The sequence below is a fragment of the Pinus tabuliformis genome, chromosome 2_2 (assembly GCF_031772625.1).
Source record: "Pinus tabuliformis cultivar Carrire ecotype Pingquan chromosome 2_2, CPIR1, whole genome shotgun sequence".
NCBI lineage: Eukaryota > Viridiplantae > Streptophyta > Pinopsida > Pinales > Pinaceae > Pinus > Pinus tabuliformis.
Window position 1 is genome coordinate 123670529 of NC_142300.1, and position 18783 is coordinate 123689311.

Consider the following 18783-nt stretch of genomic DNA (forward strand, 5'->3'; position numbering starts at 1 on the left):
TCACAACACGCAGGTTCACAATTTATAGGAATAATTACATAATTATGGATTATACTAAATCCATGATTTTTCCCACAATTCACTCAACTAATTCCTATTCGAGGATCTCGTAATCCCTAAGATCTCTACGAGATCTACACATATCAATGATCCCTGATATTCTCACATAGTTGAGAATATTTCACAATTGAAAACCTCACACATAGATTTCTCACTCAATCTATACAAGATTCCTATAAATAATTAAAAACATCACCCCCTAAATCAACCAAATGAACAATAATATTCTGAGCAAGATGCTCCTGCATTAGATTGGTGTTAAGAATCTTTTGAGATATCTTCGGAGAACAATCACTCAGGGGCTCAGATACACTATCGGAGATGTGAGGTCGCATGGTTATTCCAATGCTAATAAGGCAAGCAGTGTGGTGGACCGAAAGAGCACTTCCAGGTGTTGTTTCTCTTTGGGTTCTGCTTTGATATCCTGTATGAGCAAGAAGCAGAAGTTGGTGGCTTTGAGCACTGCTGAGGCCGAATACATTGTTGCGAGTATAGCCTCCTGTGAAGTTGTCTGGTTGCGGAAGCTCTTTAGTGAGTTGTTTGGTCATACGCTTGATACTACCGTGATCCTCTGCGACAACCAGAGTGGGATTCGTTTATCAAAGAATCTTGTATTTCATGATCGCTCCAAGCACATCAATATTAGGTACCACTTTATCCAAAATATGGTACAACGAGGAGCAATAAGGCTCCATCATATTGGGAATGATGAGTAGGTCATCGACATTGTGACTAAGCCCCTGGGAAAGGTCAAATTCTTGAATTTCTGAGAATGACTAGGAGTCGTGGAGAGACCCTCTTATGAGGGTCCTGTACGATACATACATGGAGCTCTGGGAGCTCCGAGGGGGCTTGGAGTACTTCTTGGAGCAATGAGCGACCATAGAGTGACTCACCCTCTCCTAGTGGTGCGCTATGTATAGGGTGAATTGTTCAGCCTTCCCCCATGATACCCTGTGGCGACATGTAGGCAAGATGACTGGTTCATCCTTCTCCTGCCGAGACATCCTACCCATGCAGTCTGGGACTCATGGGAAGTACCTCTCATCTAGCCAATGGGTAGGGAAATGAAGATAGGTACCATAGTAGTACCGATGGACGCATCGTGTACCTATCGTACTCCCTATGCTAGGATGACATTGATCAAGTATCAATTGGAACCGACTTCGAGTCAGTAAGAGTGGTATGAGACACTCTCTTTATTGGGAACTGACTTTGGGTCAGTAAGAGTGATATAATTCACTCTCTTTTGTAACTGATTTCAGATCATTAAGAGTGGTATGACACACTCTCTTCATTGGGACTGACTTCGGGTCAATAAGAGTGCTATTAGACACTCTTTTATCTAGAACTGAATTCGGGTCAGTAGAGGATGGTATGATACATTCTCGATCACTTCTTCTTCTTCATAGTTCAGCAGAGCAATGCATTTGATGGCAAAGATAGTACGGACAGACAGATGGATTAGCAGATGGAGTTCTCCCTAGTTGAGAGGGAGTGTTAAAATTGGCAACTAGGGCCAAACTCCATGTGGGTCACCTCATTTATGGCAACTGATATTTTTCTTGGATTCCTCTCATCGAGAGGTGTAGAATTGATCTAAAAATCATCCGATTCCAACATGTATTCATGGAGATATGAATTTATTTGTATTTCTTGACAATTTGTCAAGGTCTGCCAACAAGCTAAACAATGTTTCTTACACCCAGTTTAACCCCAACATGGCATATAAAAAGAGGAGACCTTGCGGCATTATACCACTCATATAATCTTCTCATCTCTTCTCTCCCCTAGCTTGATTGGGTATGCATAGGAGGAGAAGCTATCTCTCACGTGGGAATGAGGACGCAGGGCTGTTGCAGCAGTGTTGACTTAGGTTGACCAAGGAGCAACTAGGCTGGGTTTGAATGCATTGACCAGCGAAGAGGTCAATTTGACTTCAGATTAATGTGGGGAGCCTCTTCCAAGCAGGCCGCAGTTCTAGACAACAAGTTTTGACCCCTGTTTGACCACAGGATTTGACCAGCATTGACTGTTGAGGGTTTACCGCAGGGCTGCACATGCATTGACCTATGTTTGACCATCTTTCTTGGACTGTTTTGGGTTCCCTGTCATTGCTGTTGGAGGCTGAGTTGACCAAGGTTGACTTGAGGTCATTTGTGAGCTGTTTGACCAGATTTGACTTTGCTGGTTACGGTTTAGTTGCTGCTGTCATAAAATTACAGAATTGTGAATTTGTACTATCTCTCTCTCTGCTGAATTATTGAAAAATATAAATAAATAAAAATTGATCAAGGGTTCCCCTGCATTTGGGTTAGTCCATGGCTAGTGCCACATCTTCTGTCTCTTGTCTTGGCTTGTCTTCTACTGTTTATATTTATGTTCTATCTGCATTTTACTATCATGTTGATATGATTGCAATTCTGGAAATTGATATTGAGCTAATAAAAAAACTTGAAGTAAATTGCTCTTAAGCATAAAACATACCACAATTTAACAATTTATCATGCTTGTGGCGGTTTCTTAATTTACTTCAAGTACTGATGTTGCTGAATTGATTTTGATATCTTCAATTAGAATTTCCATTCTGTATGGAAATTCAATGAATTGAAAGTCACCAAGCAATAACATAATACCTGCAAGGATGCAACTTCATCATCAACTTCTCCTGGTCTTGAAACACCAAGGCCCCTGTCATACGAATGTCAGAAACTTGTTGGTCACAAACTCATAGTAATACAGCACACCTTACAGACAAAACAAGTGTAAATAATTACTTCCAGCGTATTCTATTTTTCAGTTTCTTCTCAATCAAACCAATCCCCTCAAGAACATTCGTTATATCATATATCCTCCTTTTTTGGACCTGTAACAAGTGAAACAATAAGTAAGAAAATATTGCTACTTGACAAAGTTTACTGTATATACAAACTAAAATTAAGTGAAGTGTCCCATGATCTAAAACAAATGAAATAGATAAATCAAATGATACACCGAGATATTTACATCTAAAGTATCTGCAGCTTTGTTGAGATCAAGAACACCATCATCTGCCTGCTTGATCAAACTAATGAACTTCTTTGTCAGCAATCCTGATGGTGTACAGCAATCATTTTTATCATGTATTCTGGATCCAAATAGAATCCCAAGAAGAGTTGAAAATTCATTACGAAATCATTGAATCAACATAGCCAAGCTATTTATATTAAATAACAGTTAGTTTACCAAGAGAGCTGTCATAGCGACAAGTACTGACAGGAGTGTGCACGTTACTAGAAGGAGAGCCTAAGAAAGAAAACACAGGAATGAAATAAGCATTGTCAGTATTGTGAACATTTTTTTCAGATCTAGTTAGATCAGTATTATAAAATGCAAGACTAGAAGACAGTTGATTGCAATAAATATGATTTTAGCATTACCAATGTTTGACCCGGGTGTTTGAGGACCAGTTCTCGTACTCTTAGCAAGCTTTGACCGATTATATCGCCTGCCACTTGTGCCTGAAACAGGTGTAAGTATGGGACTATTAACTGCCTCTGCATATCCTTGATTTGTTGGCCATTCATTTGACTCAATTTCGTGATCCTCCTCTGTTTCAGCTCTCCGTTTTCCCTGCAGATTGACTTGCTGATTAAACTTTGAATATCCAGAATAACCTCTATGCAAACAACAGGAATTACATTGCATGGCCAATAACAGTATAAAAGAACATCCAAATTAAAATGGCTCTCGTGCACATCTTATGGATTTTCAAATTGAGGAGTGGCACCTACATACAACCAACACTTGTAACTGAGGAAAATATTAAAAAAATAACCTTGATCAATTTTAAACCATACTTTTAAAACTCAGCCCAATCCAACACAGAACTGGTCAAACCGGCTGAGTTGATAGGCCACTGGGTCAACTCAGATCAGCGGGCTGGTTTGGTACCAAACCACCCGAGACCATACTGGCCAGCCAAAGATTTGCAGCCACTCATAGAAAAATTATATTATCAAATGAACCAAACAGAGATCATTAGTACAGTGTTTAATCATCACAGCCGAACTATGGAATATATGTATGCTTCAACCATAAACAGTGATCTGAGTGCATAATGACAATGAAAATATTCCAGACAATGAACTAAGCAGGATATTATATGTGCATTATTTAATCGTGAGAGACCTAATCAGGTATGAGCTCAGAATGTTAATTCCTGTCCATGATGATGAGCCCAATACCAAGAAGCATGACACACCCTTACCCCCATGTCATGTATTTAACATGTCAGACACGACATGAGTTTCACTCGTGTCAGACACCAGCCCTACTTGTGTCTCGAAATTCAGACACGTGTCCGGTGAAAAAGCAGCCGGCAACTTCTTAAAATCATTTTTTTGCCTCATTCTCACACAATTCAGTCACAGGCTCGGAACCCTCAGAGGTTTTGGCGTGCAGCAAAGAGTGATTAAGAAGAGATTCCAAGTTTTGGGAAGTGGATTTTGTTTTAGGATGTTTGAGTGTGGTTCCAACCTCATTGGATTTCATATGGAGAAAGTAGAATTTTAGATCACACTCAAAAACCAGCAGACTTTAACAGTTTTTAGGATTTCAGTATTCGGGGGATTGCATGCTTCCATATGATTCTATTCATGTATGATACTATTCTATCATGTATGAGAGTATGGAACTAGCATTTAATCAAGAACACAAAGACCTCTATATACCTTGATGTTGACAGCAGTAATTGTTGAATTCCTCTGTCATGGCCCTATTAAAAATGTACCCATCAATCAAATAAATCCTCAATTTGACATGTTAAGCTTTTAATATTTTATTTTAATGCTTAGAAGGTGATAATGTCATAATGATGATGAGGTTCCCAATATAGGCAATGATTTTGAAGATAGGTAGAACAAGTGATTTGTAGTAGTATGATTTTTCAGACTCTAGAGGCTAATTAGAGCATCTTTGATGATGTATTTTTTGTTTAGAGATGGGTTGAACTCAATGCTCTTTTGATTATATGCACTAGTTGTATGATTGAATTTGTATCATCATCATGTAAGCCATAAATGTTTTATTTTCTAAATTGAATCTTTTTTTATATTTCATTTTTTATGCAATTCATTAATTTAATACTAAGTTGCACGAAACAGGGAAACGAGTACAAGTTTTCAAAACGGGCACAGGGATGAAACGTGAACCCCCTCCCCCCCCCACCCAAAATTTTGGAAACATGGAAACACGATATACATATATATATGACATTTAAGAAATGTTATGTGCAATCATAAAGCATACATGATACATTATAATTTATTACATTTAAAGTTTAAACATTATGATTAAATTGACATCACATTTACTCATGAATGATCACATAATGAAAATAGCAATATTGGAATATCCAAAATCAACCTTTATTATATATCCAAATCTCAAAATCAGCCTTTATTATATATATGAGGTTGCAAGTACAATAAAGACTATGAGGCTGCAAGAACTATAAAGACAAAAGAATAATCCTCAGCAATAATAAAAGCAAAAGCATGCTCAATAGTGGATGGTGGTGCTGAAGAAGATGATGGGCCAATTCCACTTCCAGGCTAGACCTCAATATTCAAGGCAGCAAGAGAGAGATCCAAATCGGGACTTTCTGCATCCACAACCCATTCTTTAGAAGGACCATTGTTGTATTTTGGACCCCTACAAGATGCAAGGCGAAGGTTGGAGTGCACATAGACAAGATCCTCTGCCTTTTGCGAGCCGAACCTATTGCACTTCACAAAATGAATAAAACCATAGGTGCTCCAATTCCTTTCTGCTGATGAAGAGCTTGCCACTTGTGAAAGAACACGAATGGCAAGGTTTTGCAAATGTACACCATTTGCTCCATGATAAATCCACCACCTAACAGGATTCATGGTGCTTCTCTCCTCCAAAGCTGATATATCTACATAATCATCTAATCATGCAGCAAAACTGGCAAATTCTCCTTTACCTCACTGTGTAGATGAGATGGAAATATTCTCATAAGGGCTTTTTTCACCCCATTAGCCACCTCTTTATCATTATGGGGTGCCTTCCTCTTCTGATTGCTTTGAGCAATAAGATCCTTATCATAAAATTTGGGGTTCAAGGCATGTGCTAAAGTGTGCAAAGGAGTGTTGAAATTGTTCCACCTATCAACAATGATTTTCTTGACTAAATCAGCAAAATGATCATCAACAAACAAAAGTTGTGGAGACTCTTGTGAAACAATTTCCATAGTTTTCTCAACCATAGAATCCATGCCATCATATACCTCTCCTAAGAAAGTTGGTCAATGTCATCATTCCGAAGAAGCTCAAATGCAGGGGTTGTGAACTTTAACAAGAAATCTATCTTTCTCCGCCAATCCTCATCAAGGCACAATCTACGCACCATATACACCCGCTCTGAATCTGCTTGTCTCCACTCAACCCAAAGTTGAATCACCACCATAGAAACTAATGCATGCTTAACCTCAACAAGGTGGCGCAACATCAATAAGTTTGAAGCATATCTTGTCTCAACAACTTTTAACAACTCCAATTTGGAGTACTCTCGAAATATTGTCTAAGATTGGTGGTGGTTGGTGATGAATTTAACAATCTCCCTTGCTTCCCCTATGATTTCCTTTATCCATGGAACTTTGTTGTTGATCTCCTCTAAGAAAGGATTCAGATTATGGACAATGCAGGGTGTCCAAAAGATGTGATCGTACCTTCCTCAATAATTAAACCTGCAACTTTGCAAACTGGTGCATTATCTGTGATAACTTGCACCACCCTGTTAAGCCCTATTTGTTCAATAGCTTTTATAATAACATCAGCAATGAACTGTGCATCTTTTACCTCTCCTGAGTAGTCTTCCGCCTTTATAAACATTGCTCCTTTCGGGGAAGTGGCAATGATATTTATCAATGGTCTGCGCCTTGTATCTATCCATCCATCTGAGACTATGGTAACCCTATAACTACTCTAGGAAGAACGAATTGGTGATAAGATATCCTCCACAAGCTCCTTCTCATTTTTGAGAAGCTGAGTTCTAACTTTCTCATAGTTGGGCCCCTTGTATCCTTGAGGAGCTTTGTTAATTTCCCTTATCATATCTTGCCAGTAAGGAGAGTGAACAACATTGAATGGGATACCACATGCATAAATGCACCTAGCCACTCTGGAATCAATTTCTTTTATCGCTTGCACATTCACCAATTTAGAAATTTTGCTATCTTGAACTGAAGGGGATGCCCCTCTGGTATTTTTTTGGATGTTGGTTGTTAATGTTGTTGAGTGGCAGTGGCTCTCCTCTTCTTTGCTTCAACTACAATCCTTGGTTCAACGTTAGATGGAGCTTGAAGAGTAGCTTGACTAAGCTCATCATGCCTTCTCTTAATTCCATCCGTCTCATCTTGCTCTCTTTGATACGCCCTCCTTGCCAATGGGTCTGATGTTTTTGTGCAACCTGCAATCCCCCTGTACTCCTCCATGCAAAAGATGTGCCTTCACTCTTGGGTAGGAGCCCTTGTACAAATTACTGCAAATATTACATCGTCATTCCCATGAGCCACCACCTCCACATTTTTGAAGCTTATGAACATGCTTCCAAAGAGGATAATATTTAGACCTTGGGTTGGCCCTGGGGCTTGAACTTGCAGCTACACTTTGGTTGGAAGCCATTGCTGCAAAGAAAAAAAAAATCTATAAAGAAAAACGTTTTTCATATTTTTGGCAACATAAACCCTCAAAAAATTAAAGAAATAGTAGGAAAAAACTAAGAAAATGAATGCTTCTTACCCCAAAATGCTAGAAAAGACGAGAAATATGGTTGTAGCTGAAATATTTTTCTCTTGTTGCTGAAATCTCCTTTGCTCACTGTTTAAAACACCCTAGCTGAAACCACTTCTCTCTTCCTCTTTGCTAAAATCGTCTGTCTCCAAGAGAAAAAAAACTTGCCCAAATGTGTGATGAGAGAATAAGGCGAGAGTCTTTTTTATAACTTGGGAGAGGCATCTAGAAGCATCCAGAACATATTTTAGTTACCCAATAAAAAATTAGAAGCAAAAAAATAAAAATAAAAAATAAAAGAAAACATCAAATGTTAACTGGAAACTCCATCATACGGCCTGGAAACTCGTTTTTGGTCGTACTAACCACGTTTCCCCAGCGTGAAACGTGCCAGTACGGCCGAAAACGAGTTTTCAAGTCGTACGATACGAGTTTCCTCATTTCTATTTTGTTTCCAGCAAGAAACGAACCCCTGGGCAACGTTTCCTGCAACTTAGATTTAATATATATATATATATATATATATATACATAGAGAGAGAGGGAGCCTCCATGGCTTGTTCCGAGTATCCCCATGTCATGTGTCAGATGCTCGTAATTTTGTGTCCTCCATGTCTCATATCATCGTATCATGTCACTTAGGTACCATATGACAACCATACTCAAAAGGATGTCAATGTTCATCATATATTGCCATGGTATATGCAAAGCAAGGTTTAACACTAAAACAGTGAGCGCTCAAAGGCATATTACAACAAGTTTGACATCATGAAAACCAAGATCAGAATAACGAAAAGTATTTGCAACATTGCTGAGTTATGTAAGCTAATAAAAGAGTATGTCAATAGTGAAATGTCCATTTAAATGCTTGTGTATGTAAGTAGGTTTAGGAATGTTGACAACTATGTTGCCAAGAAACGTGGGGACGGGGACGGTGACGGGGACGAGTATGTCATTTTTTGAAACAAGGTGTGTGGGTTCATCGGGGGCATATATATATATATATATATATATATATATATATATATATATATCATATTTTATAAATTAATTTTTTTGTAAGCTTGCTAGGATTACATCTTCATCACAACTAACTTTTCACCCCGATCGGGGGGGGGTATAGCGTAAGATTTGAACCCAAGACTTATGATTCAGTGAGACTTCATTTCCACGACCATTGCCAATTGAGCTACCCCAAGCTGACATTATATTTTATAAATTATAATATATATGAATTTGTATATTTTTCAACTTTAAACAAAGAAACTAAAATATTTATGATTTAAGCTTTAAATATTTAAACATGCACATCATTGAACATTCAACATTCACAATGAAATTTCAAAATTTTCTAGTTTGATATTAAGTGCAAATTGGAGTTTACCTATTAATAAGAATCATGATATATGTCCATTGTCATACTACATTCAAAAATTTTCTTAAGGCATCTCCAAACAAGAACTAGGAAATTTTAAAATACTAAAATAAAAGTAGTTAATATTTAACAATGGCTTCCTCAAGCCATGTCATCAACATTACTCAAATCTTCAGTTAGCATGCTCTCCAAGTAGGAATCACTCTCATCTTGAGGCTCCTACTCATCCATAGCAACTAGGGGTAGCTCAATAAAGCCATCTGGATGTATCTCCTCGTCCACATACATAGCATCATCTGTGTATTGGTCTCATCTCTTGAAAGGACCCTCCTTATACCCAAGGACTTTTCAAGATATGAGACGAAGTGTGCTATGAATGTACACTAAGTTCTCTACCTTCATTGAGCCCAACCTATTTCTCTTTACTGAATGGATAAAGGCATAAGTACTCCACTTTCTCTCGCAAGATGAAAAACTAGCTACCTAGAATATTAGGGGAAGGCCTTTAAATTAATTAAAATTTTAAAAATAAAAACTAAAATGAACTCCAAAGAACCTGATTTTGGGGTTCCAAGTACCCATCATCAAGGTTCTCCATACCCGTCAAGACAAAAGAACCCAAAAAATTTTAATGGAGAACCTAGTTCTTCATAGAAGAACCCAGTCCTTATGGGTTCTTCTTAGAAGCACCCGTACCCAAATCTGGTACTTGGGGACGAGAACCCAAGAAGGGTTCGAGAATCCCACCCCTAGTTTCACGAACCCGTGCAACATAGGTTTGCAGTGATATCAAAGATCAAAAGTTAAAACATTGTGTAAGCTACATGTGATTATGCACCAGTACTAAATTGTGTCACATTTATAGTGTTATAAGTGTTCATCATTTAAACATAGTAGAGACCACACATTCTACAGTTGCCAGTGAGGAAACCCGTGAGACATGCCTATAAAGTGATTGGGTGTTCACCATAAAGACCAAGTCATTCATCAATCAAATCCCTCCATTTGCTTCAAGGTAAACTTATCATATTGTGCCCAAGCATTTCAAGAAAACTGTATGCAGAACACCAAACCTTTGTCACAAGTGTTACATGTTTAAAAGAGCAAATATATAAAAGTAATATCACCCTAATTTGAAAGAAAACAATTCTCCAATATCAATCCAAGACATTGAACTTGAGTCAATATGAGACCATGTTGAAACACAAGTTGATAGGTAGCTGAGTCGATGTCCAAGTCCACGTTTTAAAACCATGTATTAAACCTGGATCCATATAGGAAGACACTCCATTTAACACAGTCAGACCTTTGTCAATGGCAATAATAAATTAAACAACCATCTGAATATAGAGTAGGTTTTAATGGATACCAATCTCATTTGTAGGCTTTATATATGGTAGAAAAAGTGAAATGGATATACAGAAGAAAATTTCTAAAGCTTAGATCATTATCCTTAGGTTTTGTAGCTACATCAGTTGAAAAATATTCAATGAGAATAATTTGCTATTGAAATTCTCTTAATTGTTTTCTTCCTTTGCAGTAAAGCAGTGTTGATAATATTGGCGATATTTCGCGAATATCACAAGATTTTCAAGGAAACGATATATCGACAAGTAAATATCGCGATATTTTCACCTTTTAAAATATCGAGATATTTCCAAAATCTCGTGCAATGATGATAAATATCGTCAGACGAGCAGGGCGCAGCTACAAAAGCGATTTTCTTGATTTTATTTGGTCATTTTTCTTTCTTAGTCTTAGCGAAAGAAGGGGAAGAGTTTTGTGGTAGTTTTCAAGGAGGCATTGAGGATCACACAACCATTATCATCACCAACCAAAAATTTTGTGGATAAAAGATTCAAAATCAATGAGACAAACTTCATTTCCTCCATTAACAAGTATGTTCTTAAAACCCCAATGTTAATGATTTTTTTCACAGATTTAGGCTTATGCTTGCTTGCTTCTTTGCCTACCAATATTCTGCTTCTTTGTTTCTTTGTCATTTGCTATAATTTTCATGCCTATGAACTAATGCAAGGGTTTTCTCCATATTTGGACAGCAAGCTTCATTTTTTTTCAAACTTTGTTATGCACCCTATTATTGCCATTTTTCATTGCAAATAATGTAGTAAAAAATTGATCTTTTAAAATGTGGTGGTTGTCTTTTTCATGCCTTAGGTTTAAATTTTGACATTGTCCATTAATGCACTACATATATGCCAAAGCACTTGGACCCATTTCGACAATATGGGGAATCTGATGGTGCGACAAATCGGGCATATGTAATATCCCTAAGGAAAATTAACAGTAAATATGCAAAGCAAACATCGACAAAAACACCATGAAACAGTAACAAACAATCAAACCACAAATGACAAATGAGACACCCTCCTCCAAATTGTTGTTATGTTGCTCAAGTACTGCGTTGTAGATGCCCAGAGTTGTATTGTTGCCTAAGGGGCCTCTCCTCAATAAACCCAGAATAACACATGAAGTTTTTGGCCAAAGCTTGACCCCGGAAATTCGACCCTCTTTGGCTTGAATGGCTCTGCTGCCGAGCAAATCAACCTACCTGTAGAATTTGCTGCTAAATGCCCCAAACATCCTTAGAAGGCTCCATAGGCATTCCCTCCAAGTTTCCACCTCAAACTCCACTCGCTCCTCAACCTCCCAAAGTGACTCCCCTCCATTGTAGTACGGCCTCACTACTACAAGTAGACTAAGTAGAACTCCCTCCTTGGGATGGCACTCGAAGTCCACTGAAGCAAGAGTCAGGATCACTGCTCAGAAACACCCATGTGCTAAATAGCACATGCAAACTTGGCTCACTACTAAAGCGCGCCATGTCAAGAGGCAATTTCTAAAATGATAGATGAATGATCAAAATGAGAGTCCCTTCTTCCTTTTGTCAAGTTGCCTCCAAGATTGCCCATGTGGGCCCACATCGAACTCCTCACACCAATTCTGCTCCAATGAGAGCATACTCTATGTGGGTTGAAATTCCCTTGTGGTGGTCGGTAGAGTGATTATAACTTGGGATTGTTAAGCATTAATGGTTTGGACTTGAAAATGTTTGATCCTTTCTGGTGCTGATTAGATCCCAAGTTTAGATGGATCTTTTTTTGTTTACCTCTTGCTTCCCCCATGTCAGGGTTCCATGGAGCCTTATTTGTAAAAAGGAAAAACTCTTTCTTTGGGTCAACATTGATTTATTTTCTTTAATGTTACAACTAGAAAAGCATATTCATTTCTACTCTATCCTACCCTAAAATATCCTCATGTATGATGTTGTATCATATATTAGAATTATGGTGGTTTGGGATGAAGCCTAGAAGCATGTTCAATGTGGCTTTGATATGGAGTGCCATCCCGCAAGTATTATTAGAATCATTGTCAAACCCATTGAGCTTCAACACATGATTAGACTCCTTGTATCAATATTGATAATATCAATATCAACAAAATATCGTGGAGGGTCTTGAAAACATCATTTCGGCAACATCGATGAAACTATCGACAAAATATCGGAAAATATCGGCAAACATAAAAAATGCATAATATATTCATTTTTTGTCCAAATTTTTTAAACATATAAAGCAACAACATCATGAAATAAACACATTGGCACATAAATATGAAGAAAGCACTGATATATATGATGTAGTGGATGTCAAATAAAAATGATACATCAAAAACAATACCAAATCCTATTGATCCCTGATAATTGTCCAATGAAGGACTCAAATGTGGATAACCAATACAAAATAACATCACATATATAAAAGTATCTAATCATCAGTGCCCTCTCTCTTTTACGGGAAAAGATGATGGGTTGTTTGCCAAGCCTGCCCTTAGCAGTAGAAGGCCTTGGCCTTGCACCTAATGTAAAATGATGATTGCGAGGTATGGAGTTGTGCTCTCTTATATCTGTAGCAGATGGTGTTGTCGTTGATGCTCTCATAGTCTCCTCCTCTTGTTGTCGCTCCACCCCCGAGTCCTCCTCTTGTTGCCCCTGTATTAATGGTTCCTCCTCTAACCATGAAGGTGACACCTCCATGATAGGAACCTCAAAATCTACCCCACTAAGACAACACATCAATATTGTTTAAGGAAATGGCATCCACATCCAATTGTTTCTCTATTTGCTTCAATTGTAGTTAGAGATTGTAATGCACATACACCAAGTCATTGAGGCGTGAGAACTCCGCCCTGTAAGAGTGTCATAAAAAAAATTAATGAGTCTTGACACTTGAGGGTCATAAATTAGTAAATTACAATAACTGTAATTGCTTAGTTGAAAGCCGAAGCTCAAAGTTATAACTTGTTGCGCTTCTTTGAGTCTCAGTGTATTTCTCACACTCGAATTGCGCTCACACCTTGAAGAGCTACAGGTCTGCCTCAGGATTTTGATAGCCAATTTCAGCAAATTTGGTGCCCTTGCACCATAGCTTCGCCACCAAACATCTACAATAGCACACAAATAAACTTTCAAATAAAACATAATTGAATTTTAGAAATCTAGAATTATAAATTAGTAAATTGAAAATTCTAATGAGTCATGTGAAGCATCAAAACTGAAAGCTTGTTGACTTAAATGTAAAAATACACAAGAGGTATTTGTAATAATAATTTATTAATATATATTAAAATGTACAAGTGATGATTGTTACAATGAGGACCCGCATATATATACCTAAGCAGGTGTCCTTTCGTGACTGGGCATGTTTTTTAGACATGCATTTTCACTTAACTTAACGACTATTTAACATAATCAATATTTGATTATTTATTATTTACATTATTTATATTTATTTTATTTAAGGTAATTTATATTTGTTACATTGCCCCTTCCTTCAAAAGATTTGTCGTCAAATCTTATTGTCGGCAGTTTCCTTTAGTTTGCAGTTGTCATCTCGACATATGTAACTTAACGCCATTGGCACCTCTTCCATATAATTCGCTTGGTAACACTGTATTGAATCTAGGGTTTTCGATTTTTTGTTTATTTGTTTGCTTGTTTGTTGTTGTTATTAACTAACTCTATTTTTTTAATAACTCTAATATATTTAAATTATAATTATAGTTATAAATTATATAATTAATAATTATAAACTCTATAGTTATTATTTATAATTATCAATGTTGCATTAATCATTATCGGGATTAAATCGGCGTGGGGAAAAAATCGGAAAAAATCGGAATTATCGGGAAATTATCAAAAAAAATCGAGAATAATCGTTTGGTACAAAAATATTCATTTTTTTCATTTTTTTCCAATTTTTTTAATATCTAAACCATCTACAACATAAAATAAATACATTGACACATAAATATGATAAAAAAAACTAATATATAAGATGTTTAATATCATTTCTAGCACTAAAATCACACATAACATTGAATCATGTTCTGAATAGTAAGTCCTAACTCCTGAGTCCCAACTCAGCCTCAAAATATCAACAAAAAATATGATAATGTATCTCATCATGTCATAATGTCATATAAAATAAAATGAAAGTCTAATCCTATTGATTTCCTCTGCCCCTCTTGCGAGAAAATGCCACAGCTTTCCCTTTCCCTCTAGATGTAGATTTCGGTGCCCGTGCTGGTGGAGTTGGTAGTGGAATCTGATGTGCTCTAGAAGTTGAAGAACTAGAAGCAGGAGCTATAGGAGGTACACCACTTCCTCTACTGGTGGCAATGGTAGCCCAGGCAGGCAGTGTCACCTCCTCCTCCTGTTCCTCCTCCTCCTCCTCCTCCTCCACCTGCTCCTCCTCCTCCTCCCCCTCCACTACATCCTGCACTAACCAATTATCAATAGAATCCATGAGAGGCCTCTCGGCCTCAACCCTCCTTGCAGCAGTGGTGTCAATCCCATCCAATGAGATGGCATCCACATCAGGTGTCCTCTCAAGTTGCCTAACCCACAATCGAAGATTGTAGTAGACGTAGACCATGTCATTAAGTCGTTGGGACTCCAACCTGTAGAAAGATCATGAAATAATAATTAATAATTATAAAAAAATATTGTTTAATGAATTCAAAAAATTATTTGAAAATTTGCAATATTTTAAATGTTTAACTGTTAACCTGTTGCGCTTCTTGTTGTGTATTTTTTCAAATACACTCCAGTTGCGCTCACATCCTGAGGAGCTGCATTTTTGGCTGAGGATGCGAATGGCAAGCTTTTGCAGAAGGGGTACCCTACCACCATATATTTTCCACCATGCATCTACAACAAAATTACAAATAAAATTTTAAATAAACATAAGAAAAAAATGGAATTTGAAGAGACAATGAAATTTGAAACAAAGTTACAAACTAAAAAATACCTGGCATTTTAATCGTCCTATCAATGATAGCCATCTCAAAGCCAAATGTGCCACCTGCCATCCTATATGTCTCAATTTGTTTAGAGATCTCTATACGTTGTTCTGGAGATCGCACCATCCTCTGGACACAGGATAAGAATCCATCCATGATCTCAGCATCAAAATCAAACCCACATGCATAAGAAAATGCAGGGTTCATGAAAAGCCCAACAGCATGAATGGGGCAGTGAAGTGTGTTGTTCCATCGCTCATCAATCACTCCCCATAGAAGGAGTTGTTTCTGAAACCCATCATCTCCCTTATCATCATAGTAGGCTCGAATGGCTTCTTTGGCCCTGTCCATCGCTTCATACAAATAGCCCATTGCGGGCTTCTCACCATCAACCAACCAAAGAACCTTTACCATAGGTTCAGTAACGGCGCACACCTCCTGTACTCCCGCCTAAAAGTCTTCCTGGTATGAAACTAGTCTGCATACGGCCTCTCCTTCTGGTTTGCGACTCATTGGCAAAGCACGCCACTCCTCTGAAAGAAACATTCTCTTCACATCCCACATAGAAATCAAGAGGGATTGAAGAGATATGAAACTGGTGGCAAACCATGTAATGGCGGGGCGCATCAACTCTTTGTTGTTGGTGAATCTTCTCATTAAGTTAAGCACAGATGTATGATTATATATAAATTTTATAATGCTTTTTGATGAGTCAACAATATCTTTGACAAAGGGAATTTTCCCTATGTCCTCTAACATCAAATCAATACAATGGGCAGCACAAGGTCTCCAAAATAAAGTAGGATGCCTGTCCATAAGCATCCTACCAACAGCAACATAATTTGCAGCATTGTCCATTATGACTTGGACAACATGTTGTTCACCCACCTCCAAAATAAACACATCCGACAAATCACATTAAGTTCTTGCATCTTTGATTTGTGCAGATGCATCAACAGATTTGATAAACATAGTCCCCTTGGGACAACTAACCAAGAAGTTTATAAGGGTTCTCCCCTTTTGGTCAGTCCAACAATCTGACATAACAGTGCATCCTGTTTGTGCCCATGATGCCCTAAAATCCTCCAATCTTTGGGTGCAGTCACGCTTTTCATTTTGAAAAATCCGGCCTCTGAAATCATGATAAGAAGGGATTTTGTACCCCGGGCCAACACTGGCAATAGCATCAACAGTAGGTTGGAAAAATGGATTATTCCTTACAATGTTGAAAGGAATATCACTCCAAAGGAGAAATTTTGCCAGCAACTTGTCAGTGTGTTCTTTCTCAGTTCTTTTTAGCATTGAACCAATAGATCATTGTGAACCAGGTGTGGTTCGAGGAACAAAAAATGATGATGCAGCTACTGGATTGGCTGATGTTGTAGTAGAACCAGTGCCACTTGGCCCACTTCCTTTAGCTGACCTTTTTAGTTGCCTTTTGAGTTCTTCTTTGGCCACTCTAGTCTGCTCCATAGTTTTAAAATTCGGTCGATTCGAAACGGAAACGGCCAAGTTGATCCGTTTCATTGCCCAGAAATGTGACTCGGTGGAGGAAACGGTTCAGTAGGTCGAGTCATGGCTGACTCAACCAACTCGGCCGTTTCTGTATTGACTCGGCCGAGTCATAACCAGTGCCCTGTAACCCCATCAAAACAGCGATTTGACATTTTTTTAATGAAATTTTGAAGTGTTTGCTGATTGGTTTGAACTCCAATGTGTTTTATGAATTAGTTAAATGTTATTTGGGGTCCATTTCCCCCTCCCAAACCCTATTTAACACACTCAAATGCTCTCTACCATTGATATGCTATTCAAATTTCATGGTAATGTTAAATTCTTAAAGTAAAAAGATGAAAATGAAGATTAAGGAGAATGTCACTTTTACTTAAATTTTTAACATTACCATGAAATGACTCAGGATGTTTGAGAGTGGTTTCGGCCTCATTGGATTTCATATAGAGAAAGTAGAATTTTAGATTTCATTCAAAATCCAGCAAACTTATCAATTTTTCAGGATTTCAGGATTGGAGGATTGCAATGTTTCCATTGAATTTTGTCATGTATTAGGGTATGGAACTCGTATTTAATCAAGAGCACCAATCCCTCTATGTACCTTGATGTTAGTGACATTGGTTGTCGAACTCCTCCGGGATTCGCTCCCAAACCAGGAGCTTCTAAAAATGTCGCTCCCGCTCCCATTTTCACTCTCGCTCCCCACTTTCGCTCCTAATCCCAACTTCCAAGTAACACTGAGCCAGATGATGTTGGCAACTCTAGCAGTAGCCAGTGGTACTGGTCACAGACTTTTGTTGTAGAGGCCATTTATAGCCTCCTTGGTTATGTGTTTTTGTTTTGATCTCTATATCATCATCGTGTATGTATTGGACAATGCATTGGGTGCCATTTCGATATAATGGATATATTCATGAGCCTACTTTGGTCATATGTTGTCTTCTATCTATATTCTAATGCTATGTGTTTGGAAACATGAATGAAAATCTTTAATTTTGTGTTTTTATAAAAAATAAATATTTAATGTATTTTTTACAATGACCGAGTCATTGAAATCGAGCCGGCCGAGTCGATACCGAGTCGGAGTCGGAGTTTTAAAACATTGGTCTGCTCTAAAGTTTCCAATGCTCATGACTCTTTGGATAAGTTCAGGAGTTATATTTGTACAAGGCTCCACATCATGTCCAGGGAATTTTGCAAGGTGAAACTTCAACCTGTACACCCCCCGGACATAGGGTGGCCACACAACTTGCAACTCAAGTTTACTCTATCATTCGGAGAATCAGGTACACCATATTCCTAGAAAGGATCCAATTTCCTTGGCATGTTTGTTTTTGAACTTTGAAGTTGCAAACTTTAAGTCTTGAATGGTGTTTTGGTGCAGTTGTGAAACTATGGGAAAATAAGGATTAGGATTACAATTTAGCATTTACAAAATTACAAGTTACAAATACAAATTACAATTTAGTATTTTAATTTTATATTTTTACATTGATGATTGTACAATGAAAATCCAAGTTACCCGTAACCCAACCTAAAACAACCATTCCAAAGTTCAAAGTTTCAAACACAAATTACCCAACCATTCCAAACCCAAGTTACCCAACCAAATGGAAAAAACAATGAAAAAAACATAAACAATGTTTAAAAAAATGAAAACAAAAAAAAAAAAAAATGGTTCCCATAGTCATACCAAGTTACCCAACCCAAAACAATG

General features: G+C 37.7%; 1 protein-coding gene across 3 annotated transcripts in view; it reads right to left on the reverse strand.

The window, feature by feature from the left end:
* LOC149191650 (transcription factor E2FA-like) overlaps nt 1-18783 on the reverse strand; it is a 244080-nt gene that overhangs the window by 161165 nt on the left and 64132 nt on the right. For all 3 annotated transcript variants that reach the window (XR_016254296.1, XM_089404384.1, XM_089404385.1), the window contains exons 2-6: nt 3480-3672; nt 3286-3345; nt 3067-3152; nt 2838-2926; nt 2697-2751 (exon numbers count right to left, since the gene is read on the reverse strand). Coding sequence is in view for 2 of the 3 variants with exons in the window: in XM_089404384.1 (XP_089260510.1) it covers nt 2697-2751; nt 2838-2926; nt 3067-3152; nt 3286-3345; nt 3480-3672 (483 nt within the window). In the remaining variant the exon portion in view is untranslated. The remainder of the gene's footprint in view (nt 1-2696; nt 2752-2837; nt 2927-3066; nt 3153-3285; nt 3346-3479; nt 3673-18783) is intronic.